This window comes from Nycticebus coucang, chromosome X, assembly GCF_027406575.1.
Source record: "Nycticebus coucang isolate mNycCou1 chromosome X, mNycCou1.pri, whole genome shotgun sequence".
NCBI classification, from domain to species: Eukaryota; Metazoa; Chordata; class Mammalia; order Primates; family Lorisidae; genus Nycticebus; species Nycticebus coucang.
Window position 1 is genome coordinate 27,075,686 of NC_069804.1, and position 12,238 is coordinate 27,087,923.

The following is a 12,238-nucleotide window of genomic DNA, read 5'->3' on the forward strand; positions in this document are numbered from 1 at the left end:
TCAAGAATAATTGTTCTATATGATTTCTTTCAAATTTAGTATAGGCCTTTGATAATGAAGCTAAGACCTATTTTATCCAATATATTACGAAATATTTATTCCCTTTACAGTCAATTCTCATACAATGTTTAGTATTTTCTATTATCCATTAACAAAAAAAGTTAGCTGTCAGATATTAAATAATAAGGGAAATTTTATCACATTTTATTTCATTAGAAAGTGCAATTTCCATATAAGTTTACTTTTTAATAATTATAAAATGTATATAGTACAATATTGCTTTGATCAATTGCATATGAACCATCATTGTAACAAAAATAAACCCACAGGACAAATTTTACCCCTTAATACCTTGTGCCCACAGACATAAAACACATGTTAAAATTTCAATCTATACACTTACAGTATTTTGCTTTTTGTACATGGGATAGGGAGTTACACAGGAATAACTTTCAAAAGTCAAAGCTATAAAGTGAACACATGTCTAATATTTATTTAACTCAATAATGAGGGAAATAATGAGGGAAACAGCAGGTGGAAAAGCTGGTTCAAAGAATTCAAACGGTGGTTATGTTGTTGGTTTGAAAAATTCGTACTGAAATACATTTGTTAAATTTGAGGCAAAGTTGCTTAATATCTTACTTGTAAAACAAACTTTTAGGGTTATTTTTTCTACCTGAAAGAAATCATGCACCTCTATGAATACTATCCATAAGTTAATATGTAACTCCAAAGAGCTGAGACCCTATTAAATAAAAAATAGTAAGCTAAACAAAATATAATTCCCTAAAGAAAGAAATAATCTAAGATAAACCTTTTAGACAATGCTCCAGCGTGAAAAAGGAAAACACACAGTTTTCTATTGTCTTATTTCTAAGATTTTCAGTAATTTTCCATTAATAGCAATTGACAAAATATGTTCAAATATAAAATAAGACAAAAATTCAAGAAGTAAAAAAAATATATACAGACTCTCTTAATACTGTATAAAGATCTTTTTGTATACTTATTCAATGGATGGTAAATAAAAATTCATTATGATATTTAAATTCCACTGGTTAAAACTGAAAAGAAAATTATATGATTTAATCATAAATTACAATTTTTACAGGATATTGGAAGTTATATCTGTCTTAGTCTGTTTTGTGATGCTATAAAGGAATGCCAGGGGCTGGGTAACTATAAAGAAAAGAGGGTCGGCGCCTCTGGCTCAAAGAAGTAGGGCTCCGGCCCCATATGCCGGAGGTGGCGGGTTCAAACCTGGCCCTGGCCAAAAAAACTGCCAAATAAATAAATAAATAAATAAATAATAAGAAAAGAGATTTATTCAGCTCACGGTTCTGCAGGCTGGACAAGAAGCATGGTGCCAGCATCTGCTTCTGGTGAAGGCCTCATGCTGCTGCTTCTCAGGGCGGAAGGCAAAGGGGACCAGATGTGCACAGAGATTACATGGCAAGAAAGGAAGTAACAGAGAGAAAGAAGTGAAGTTGCCAGGCTCCTTTTTAAAAACCAGCTCTTTCAAGAATTAAAAGAGGGCGGTGTGGTGGCTGACACCTGAAATTCTAGCATTCTGGGAGGCCCAGGCCAGGGGATTGCTTAAGCTCAGGAGTTAAATACCAGCCTGAGCAAAGGTGATACCTGTCTCTATTAAAAATAGAAAAACCAGAGCCTACCTTTCCTCATATCAAGCCCCGCTCCTCCCCACGTCGGCCCCGCTTCGCCCCTCCCCACATTTGCCTCACCCCACCCCTTCCCATGTCCATGCCCATCCTGGTCCGCCCCACCCTGCCTCGCCCCGCTCCAGTCTGTCCCGCGCGACATCTGCCCCTCCCCCCTTCATCCGCCCCGCCCCACATCCACCGCTGCTCCGCACGTCTGCCCCCCCCACCAGATGGGGCACGTGCGCAGCTGCTGCTGACGCTATGGCTTAGGTCACGTGGCAGGTCACCGGCTGCGGCTGCACTGCCCCAGCCCTGGGCCTGGCCCTGAGCCTCCGAGAAGCCCTGAGGGCAAGCGGCTCGTGGTGGCCACAGTGGCCAGGAGCTGCTCATGCAGGATGCTTCCCGTGAGTGGGTGCTGTTTGGTACGCTGTGCCAAGAGTGCTGAGCCATGGTGATCTTCGTGTGGCCTTTCCTGTGTTATATCTGCAGGGAATACGTGGAACAGGCGTCCTCAAACTGCGGCCCGCGGGCCACATGAAGTGGTGTGAATTGTATTTGTTCCCGTTTTGTTTTTTACGTCAAAATAAGATATGTGCAGTGTGCATAGGAATTTGTTCATAGTTTTTTTTTTTTTTAAACTACAGTTGGGCCCTCCAACGGTCTGAGGGACAGTGAATTGGCCCCCTGTTTAAAAAGTTTGAGGATGCCTGAAAGGTCTGGCCAAAATCCCCAAGAGTTTCTTACAAGAAGCAAATGTAACCCTTATAGTGATTGGATAGTCATCCTACTATCATACTGACCCTTTTTGCAAACTGGGTATTCCCATAAAATCTATGTTGATCCCAAGAGAAAAATTTATAAAAGATTGGGAATGAAAAGAGGTGAAGAAATTGTCTCCACAGGACAGAGCCCCCACATAAAGTCAAATCTACACTCAGGAAGTCTTTGGAGCCTATGGTGGGCAGTGACTGGCCCCCTCTTTGCTTTTCAGGGAGAACACTACTCAGCAGGGCAGAACTCTCATTTCAGGTTCAGGTAAAAACATCCATTTTATACACCACATTAGGAATAGGTTGGATCACAAACCCATAAACTATTTTTTATAGCTCCTATGAGTTCAGGACGTGAACATTACAAGTAGACCTTCAGTTATCCTTGTGTGACTTAACATGGAATCTGTTGCTTTTAAATGGACGCTGAGGAATGTGACTTTAAATGCCAGGGATTAGTCCTTGTGTAGTGTCTAACTTGGTGGTCCTGCCTAGCCTTTGAGGGGTTCGGAAAATATAAAGAGACCATGTACCAGTTGAATTGCATGAAAAGAGGCATCAGTTGTCAAAAATGTTACACATATTTCTTATTTGAGAGCTTCTGAAATTTCATACAAAATAACAAATATCAATATAGAAAATTCACAAAACAAAACTAAGCTATAAAAATACAAAATAAATATACAAAATATAACTTTAAAAGCTATAAAATTATAAATGCCATTTTTATACTTATTTTACATTATGGTACCTCATTCAATGAAAGATTTTTTTTTTGCCAATTGGTAATTATATATCAATTAAAGAATATACAGGGTGTCCATAAAGTTTATGTTGCACAAACTTCCATTGCAAAAACTTTATGGACACCCTGTATAAAGGGAAGAGAGTAACTCAAGATCATTTTATACAGGCAAGAAAGCAAGATATCTAATTCTGTAAACAATATACCTACCCCGTTTCCCCGAAAATAAGACTGTGTCTTATTTTAAGGTGTGCTCCCGAAGATGCGCTAGGTCTTATTTTCAGGGGAAGTCTTATCGTTCCTGTAAGTAGGTCTTATTTTCGGAGGATGTCTTATTTTCGGGGAAACAGGGTACTTTTTACATGTATATATTTATATTTTTATATGCTTAGAAAAAGGGAAATAAATACACCAGAAAACACACCAGAATGTTGCCAGTAGGTATCCCTATGTAGTAAGATTACAGGTGTTTTTATTTTCTTTTCCATTAAGCATGAATAAAATGTGAGAGGCAGAAAAAGGTCATTAAAGATTATATGACAATTATTTCCTATGTAAAAACCTCCACAAAAGTGAAAATTATTTAAGCTGTGGTCCATGTTTCTGACCCAATTGCTTCACTCGGGAAGTTTGGGAAACCAAACCTCTCACATATGGCCAGTGTCTGAAGCACCTTGTCATTTTGTCACTAAACACCTACTATCCATTTCACTACTGTGGGGTGGGTGACCATGGAGAAAAATATTTGGCCCCATACTTACTTAGGCCAAGCAGTAGTATTGCTACTGTCCAACCAAGTTCATTTGCCCACTGCCCAAGAGTAAGATGATACACTGAGATACGGTTTACAGCAGAGAGAGTTTAATTCTTCATAGTGCTAAGTGGGAAGAACAGGAGGAATTTCTCTTTTTTTTTTTTTGAGACAAAGTCTCACTTTGTCACCTTTGCTGTGGTGTCACAGCTCACAGCAACCTCAAACTCTTGGGCTCAAGCAATTCTCTTGCCTCAGCCTCCCAAGTAGCTGGGACTACAGCCATCTGCCACAACATCGTGCTATTTTTTGGTTGTAGTTGTCATTGTTGTTTGGCAGGCCCGGGCTGGGTTTGAACCTGCCAGCCTCGGTGTATGTGGCTGGCACCCTAGCTGCTGAGCTACAGGCTCTGAGCCAGGAGGAATTTCTCAAATCTGTCTGACAATTTGGAAGGCAGAATTTTTAAGGATAGTTTGGCAGGCCAAGGATTATGCAAATAGGTTTGCTAATTGGCTAGGTTGGTAGTGAAACCATCACACCCTCGATATGGGCTTAAAACAACAAAAAATTATTCTCTCACAGTTCTAAAGGCCAAAAGTCCAAAAGTCTGTATCACTGGGTGGAAATCAAAATATCATCAAGGCCACACTCCCTAGAGTCTCTGAGGAGAATCTTGTTTTACCTCTTTCAGCTTCATATAACTGCCAGCATTCCTTGGCTTATGGCCTCAACACTCCAATGTTTAAGACTAGGATTTCAAATCTCTCTATGTGCAGTCATCACACACTGTTTTCTCCTTTGTGTGTGCTAAATCTCCCTTTGCCTTCTTCTTACAAGGATACATGTGGTTTCATTTAGGGCCTATCTGTATAACCCAGAATAAGCTTCCCATCACAAGATCCTTAATTTAATTACATCTGCAAAGACTTTGCCATTTCAGGTATCATTCACAGTAAATATACCCACATAGCTATAATATGAATTTGCTATGGATGTATGTGTAAATCTATGGAATACTAAATTCATGCACATCAAGCTGGTAAGATAGGATACTCAGTAAATGTAGAAATGACAGATCTTAGATTTCAGGTAATGGTAAAAGGAGACTTAAATTTTATTATTAGGAATTTCATACAAGAATATTATATTTATGTATTAAGTATCATTTTATAAGCTTCAAAGGGGGATAGGAAGAAAAAATAAGAAAAGTGTGCCAATCCTTCTACATCTGAGTTAAATGCCTTACTAAAGAAAAACATAAAGCAGCTATTGTAAATCACTGCTTACAGTCTAATTTCAGGGTATCAATATGGGGTTATAGCTCTGTAAACTCTGATATAATATTTTATGTGAGAAATAATAATGAAACTGCACTAATCTTAGGTATTAAAAAGAAATTGGTATAATTTCACATTAACCAAGTAGATAATATTCATCAACATCCCTGACGTCTTTTAAAAACCTTTAATTTTATCTAGATTCTTATTTATAACGTCAGCATCATTTTTTTTTTTTTTTGTAAAGACAGAGTCTCACTTTATTGCCCTCAGTAGAGTGCTGTGGCGTCACACAGCTCACAGCAACCTCCAACTCCTGGGCTTAGGCGATTCTCTTATCTCAGCCTCCTGAGTAGCTGGGACCACAGGCGCCTGGCACAACGCCCAGCTATTTTTTGTTGCAGTTTGGCCAGGCCGGGTTTGAACCCACTACCCTCAGTATATGGGCTGGCACCCTACTCACTGAGCCACAGGCCCTGCCCTAACATCAGCATCATTTTATAGGTATGCATCCTGAAACTCAGAGAGGTTATATCAATAATTTGAAGCCTGTAAGGTAGAAAGCACTTCAACAATGACACAAATTCAGCCATTTTATTCATTTTTTATTTTTTTAATTTTTAAAACATTTTTAACTCATTTTAAACTCATATCCCTTATAATATACTTTCATCTATGTCTAAAATATGAACCATTATGAATAATCCAATTATTTAAAATGTATTTATCAAAAAAAATTCTAACTCTAACATAGTGTGATTTTCTCCATAACATGTAATCTAGTACATATTTAATGCATTTTAACATTTATGATTAACAGAAATTATATAAAATTTAATTACATTTAAAGAATAATCTTCAAAACTGAGAAAAATATGAATAGCTCTTCACAGAATATCTTATTTTAGGCCTGAAATCTACAATTCTTTCAAATTTCACAATCTTTGGAAATGCACCAAAATATTGTACGTCTTCCACTGTCAAATGTAATAGATTAAAGCACTCTTTGGATTTTGCAGGGTATCTTTGAAAATGTGTATAGCAAAAAAATTCAAATATTATTGAGTAACTTAACAGACTCCTCAGCCCATTCATGTCTTTCTTTTCCAGAGTTGCCTTAGTAACCATCCAACAGAAGTAGTTTTCTGCAGTTTTCTCTAAATAGTACCCACATAATTGCTCAATTTAGTCATTGCAGTAGGGCAGGAAATAATGTATTTCAAATTTGGTTTGTATCTGATTTCGACAGTTTGAAGACCAAAACCCTTCCAATAAAAACAGCTAAACATGTCAGATATATTAAAACAGCAATCATATGCAATACTGTTGAAGGGTAAGGAATGTAAACAAGATAGACTGACTGCTAAAACTTAGTCTGGGTAAAATGAAGTATTTATGTTCTAATTTTAAAGGTAACTACCAGATTAAAATAGAATGAATGACTTCCAAAGCAATACAGAGGGAAAGGGAAACAATGGTCAAACAAAGCAATAGAAAGCTAGAAAGGAATGTTGAGGCTCTGAAAACAGTACCCCAAAGTGAAGACCTCAAAAGGAGCCTCAAAAGCAAAAGGTTTTTTTTAAACTTTTTTTTTTTTTTTTTGAGACAGAGTCTCACTATGTAGCCCTTGGTAGAGTGCTTTAGCATCACAGCTCACAGCAACCTCAACTCGTGGGCTTAAGCAATTCTCTTGCCTCAGTCTCCCAAGTAGCTGGGACTACAGGCGCCTGCCACAATGCCCGGCTGTTTTTTGTTGTTGTTGTAGTTGTCATTGTTGTTTGGCAGTGTTTGTGGCTGGCTCCTTAGCCGCTGAGCTACAGGCGCTGAGCCAAAAGCAAAAGTTTTTCTCTGACTTTTCTCCTGTCTCTCAGTCCTCTTGTCCCCTGAGGTTAGCCATAGTAAGTAGAATCCCTCTTCCCTAAGGCAGGTCATAGATACCAGAATCCCTTTTCCTGAAAACCAGTCATAAAACCTGAAATTATTTTGTGTAAAAATTGTCCAAAAGGAAATTATCTGACCTACTTTGTTTAACTGTAAGACCTGCATTCCAGAAAAGGCTCTGCCCCATACCCAGAAGAAAGGAATGCATGCTCAAAAAGGCTGAGAAGAGGCCCAGCGTGGTGGTTCACGCCTGTAATCCCAGCACTCTGGGAGGCTGAGGCAAGAGGATCACTTGAGCCCAAGAGTTTGAGGTTACTGTAAGCAATAACATCATGGAACTAAACTCCAGGGTAACTGAGTGAGACTGTCTCAACAAAAAAAAAAAAAGAAAGGTCAAGAAGAATCTAGACAGATGGGCTTTGTCAGGTTTTCCCATTAAATCCATTAGCATTAGATCATACTCTTCTTATCCAATCATATTTCTACATGGCTGTCTATATTTCATTAAACCTAAGCATAAAAATGAACATATTAAATACATTTGTATGCCTTTTCTCCTATTAACCAATCTGCCTCATGTCATTTTTTTATATGTGTAAATATGTATATATACATATACAAAATGTGTATATACATATGTATATATGTCTATAGAACACGTATTTGGGGGTAGGGAAGGAGAGGAGGTAACACGTAAATCTAAACAGTCATCACTTTACCCCAAATGAGCCTGACATTAACAAAAAGATAACAACTCCTAGGGGCTAAGTGACAACATGGGTACAGCAAGAAGAGAAAGGGCACACATTTAACTATTAAGTACATTTTGATATTTGTTTGACAAGAGTTCAGAGCAACCCCAGGCTTTTGCACTTGCCAGACAAGTAAGCTGATGATACTCAAACAAAAAAAAAAAAAAAATTAAAAAACAAATTCAAGCAGAGCTCCATACTACAGTTTTCCTTCAAGTCAGCTCAAGGGCAGGCAGTTTCTGACCACCAAGAACAGAAACTTTGGCTCCAAGGCAAATGAGAGAAAAAAAAAGTATTTCCACTTACAACATGACAATATAGAAACTTAATCAAAGAAAGAAAACTATCAAAGAAGTCTACTTCCAGCAAAACTGCAGGCAGCGCTGCTTTCTGCATTCAATGCTTACGTGGTTCTTAGTACAATGTGTTCTTAAAAAAAATGCTTACTTGACTGACAGGTGCAGTCATGTTGATGAATAAAAACATGAAATGCAATAGGTCAAAGGAGGAAATGTGCAAGAAGTGAGAGAAATAAAGGTTTTGGATAAATTAACTTAAAAGGAGGTTGTCACCAGACTACAAATGCTCTTGGTTGGCCTTGGCACTCCAAGAGTTCTAAATCACCTGGAAATCAATGCAATGTGGTTAATAGATAACACTGCTATCCAAATCTATGTAAATCTTTAAAAATAATTATTATAACCTAAATTAACCATGTAAATAGTACTATACACAGTACAAACTAGCTCTGAAAAACAATACACAAAACTGAGATCTGGCACTATATCATTTTGTAATGTTAATTCAACTTAACAGTTCCATTCCCCTGCTTTACATCCTCCCCCCACAAAATAAAAAATCTAATTTATGCAAGAAATGGCAGGTTTACTCTATCTAAAAGCTTCAAAAAAATATACACGACATGTAGCCAGGTTCAAATATTTGGGAGGATCCCTCTTAAAAAGAAATAACCCAAATAACCAAAAAATAAAGAAAGTACCTAAAACGTGATACAGCATTTTAGAGTCCTCTCAGAAATAAAGCAGAGAAAGGTGTAAAGTAGACGATATCTGGATCTTCAGTAATTTCCAGAAATGTCCAGTTTCTCGGTTGGCTACAGGCGGATCTTTGCTGTTGCTCTTGGGACGGAGTCACTAAATCTGCTCCTCGGAAGACGCACTCTCGGGCCCTGAGCTGGGTGCACCTCTCCTTTCCGCTTCACTTTTCCTGCGCTCCATTTCCCACTCCACAAAGCTGTCGAAGAGACTTGGCCAGGCCTCATCCTCATTGTAGTTGCTGAGGTCAGGCTCAATCACCTTAGTAAAGTTAAGGAACATGTTCCAAGTGTCCTGGGAAATGCTCACGATCTCCGAGGAGTTCTCCGTTAGGAAGTTTAGCCATTGGTCCAAAACCGGAGGAGTGTTCTGGGTAAAAACTAGCTTCCACAGAGCAATGGCTATTTCCAGATGCAGTGACCGCTGCCTTGCTTCAGAATCCAGGCCAAACTGAAATGTAAAGCGGTAGAGATCCTTGAATTTATCCTCTTGTTTGGCTTCTGTTAAGAGGCTAGGGAACCGTGCACAGATTCCGTCAATGCTGTCTGCACTTATTCCTTCACAGCCATCAAAAAACTCCTTCCTGGTGAATTTGCACATGGTTGCAGCCTGGAACTTCCAAGCCAAGAGCAGCATTCGAAATTCTGTGGGGTCGACACCCAGGTCACGGCAAAAGCGATCCATGCCTTCCTCCAAAATTGCATCCTCCCGCTCATCCTTGTAGCGCCCAAACAGTCCTTCTAGTCTATGCGAGGAAGATTCCTCAGCATTGGACTTCGACTTCCTCCCAGCATCTCCCCAGCATGTTGGCACCTGGCAGGCTTCAGTGGTAGCTTCCGCCTTCTTGAGCATATCTCCACCTGGCTTGCCACAGGGTGGCTGCAGCTCCTCATGGCGGCCTGCACCCCGCCTGCCGTGTGACTGGCTGCTAGGGTCACAGTGTCCATTCTTGCTTCCCAGGTTTGATGAGGGATTCTGGCACTTGGTGACACACTGGCCCATGGTGCTGGTGGTCTGGCCTCTAGAATGGACCTTTCGGATCGAATGCCCTGCTGCCGCTGGCCGGGGGACCTCAACTCTCGATCAGCCAGAGGAGCCAACCAATAGTTACTCGAGATGTTCCTCCAATCCCATTCAGGAAAGACGGTAGCTCGAAGGGTCCAAACCACCTACCATTCCCCTCCCCCCGCCCCCCGCAACTGCGTTTCCAGGCTCTCTACCTCTACCGCCGTGGCCTCCTCTGCCACTACCACTGCCTTATCTAAATTTGTGGCCCACCAGCTGCAAATGCCCCAAGGCCACTCCCCCCACCCCCAAATTCAGGGAATGTTAGTGATTTTTAGTGAACTTTTAGGGGGCCCTGGTCCCTATAGGAACATGAGTTAATACAAGTCTGTGCAATATGTTTAATTTTACATTTCGTATTAACAAAACAGGACATCACTTTTTATTTCAAGCTACCATTCTTTAGTGGGGCTGAAACTTTTTTTTTTTTTTTTGGCCGGGGCCAGGTTTGAACCTGCCACCTCCGGCATATGGGACTGGCACCCTACTCCTTGAGCCACAGGCACCACCCATTGTGGGGCTGAAACTTAATCTTAGCAAGTTAAGTAGTCCCCTATTCCCAACATTTTTCTCAAATTAAATGCTAAATCTTAGCATGGGGGACAGATGAGTTGAAGTAGTGATATGGGCCTCAATTGTTACATAAAAGGATTTAGCATGATGCTTGGCATGCAGTAAAACTTAGCTATCTTACCTCTCTGTTTCATGGAAAGTGAAAATTACCTCTTTAGCAACTCTTGTGGTGAGTGTGATGACAATGGTTTGCAAAGTGCTGTGCTTTTGTGGAGGAGAATTAAAGCTTAACACCACCTTTGAACAGTGAGTGAAGCAGAAAGAAGGATACTGTTAATATTTAAGTGTTTAGATTGTTCATAGATCTTATATATTGATTTCATATTGCTGCTTTATTGTTAATGACTATTTATGCTTTCAACATTTAAAATACCTTCACTAGAGTTTAATACATATTGTATGTTGGGGAAAGAACTCTGTCAGATAAACATATGTGAATACAGTCTCAGTAGTAGTGTAAGGGCTCTATGAACAAGATTCGGTGACACCCCCCCCCCACCGTGTGTTATTTTATAATTCTCTCCTTTAACTAATTGACCTTTTGAGTCGTTTCCCAGAAATGGTAGATTTTCTGCAAAACAAAAGAACTGAGATTCTGAAGGCCCTTGGGCAGACTTCTTGATGCCAAGAGTCTTCATCCCCCATAACTCGCACCCCTCTGGTGAGTTACACCAGACCTGACCCCAGTGCACTTGGTTCCTCCTGTAAAAGCCTATGATCTCCTTTAATGATAGAGATTTGAAGCAGCTTCTCCCATTCTCCAGGCAAGGCATCTGCCAAATTATTAATAACAATTCCTTTCTTTCTTACTGTCTTAATAGTAGATAGACCTTTGTGTGATAAGTAACTGGATCTAGGCCCAAACCCCCTTGTTGTTTCAACAACAGTAGTAGTTACATAATTCTGGGTACACACTTCTTGTGTGTCTCTGTTTGTCATTTACATGCTGCGTTAGCCCAGGCTCTCCAAGAAGCAGTCACCATGTGAGGATTTAACTACAAAGACTTTGTCAGAGAAAATGCCAGTGAGAGGCAATAGGGAACAAGCTGTAGGAGGTTGGAAGAGTCATCAGGTCAGGATACACTCTGACTCCAAGTGAAGAGGAGAAGAAATGATGCTATGACGGCAACATCCTAGATCACTGTGTAGTCTAAAGAAAGTTCAGAAAGGCATTCAGAAGGCCTTCAAGCCAGAGTCTCTACTCAGAAGAGTCCTTTACCTCCCAGGCATGTGCCAGCTTTAGTTCCTCTGCCATGCTAATCATGGAATGGGAGAGGACCCTAAGAAGTATGGACTGGGAGAAAACAGGGCAGTGATTTCAGAGCACAGTGCTTGGGGCCTTTGGTCAGTTATACTCCCTCTTACGGCACTCCCTCCACATCTACCTTGCGTGTCTATTGTGCGGTTAGATATAACACTGGTAAGTTGCCTAGGGCAGTGTGCCAGACATATAATGCATACTTATAAAGAGTGGTTATTGTCGTATCTCATTTGTAAAGTCTTTATCATAATAACTCTGTGTTATTCATGAGATATACATTCCTTAATTTTCATAAAACTTCTTCCTAGGCTCAGTGCCTATAGCTCAGCAGCTAGGGCGCCAGCCACATACATCAGAGCTGGTGGGTTTGAAACCAGCCCGGGCCTGCCAAACAACGACAACTACAACCAAAAAGTAGCCGGGCACTGTGGCGGGCACCTGTAGTCC

The 12,238-nt window shown here is 40.1% G+C and overlaps 1 protein-coding gene and 1 pseudogene across 1 annotated transcript; one reads left to right on the forward strand and one right to left on the reverse strand.

The window, feature by feature from the left end:
* The first annotated feature begins 2,049 nt into the window (after positions 1 to 2,049).
* On the forward strand, positions 2,050 to 2,824 carry LOC128576730 (peroxiredoxin-like 2C; annotated as a pseudogene).
* Positions 2,825 to 8,991: 6,167 nt separating this feature from the next.
* LOC128576731 (DCN1-like protein 3) lies at positions 8,992 to 9,894 on the reverse strand. The gene has a single exon (XM_053578975.1). It carries the CDS (start codon positions 9,892 to 9,894, stop codon positions 8,992 to 8,994), a length of 903 nt encoding a protein of 300 aa, XP_053434950.1.
* Between the last annotated feature and the right edge of the window lie 2,344 nt (positions 9,895 to 12,238).

Excerpts from the sequence above, each read along its gene's own strand:
- LOC128576731 (XM_053578975.1), bottom strand. The coding sequence starts at position 9,894 with ATGGGCCAGTGTGTCACCAAGTGCCAGAATCCCTCATCAAACCTGGGA.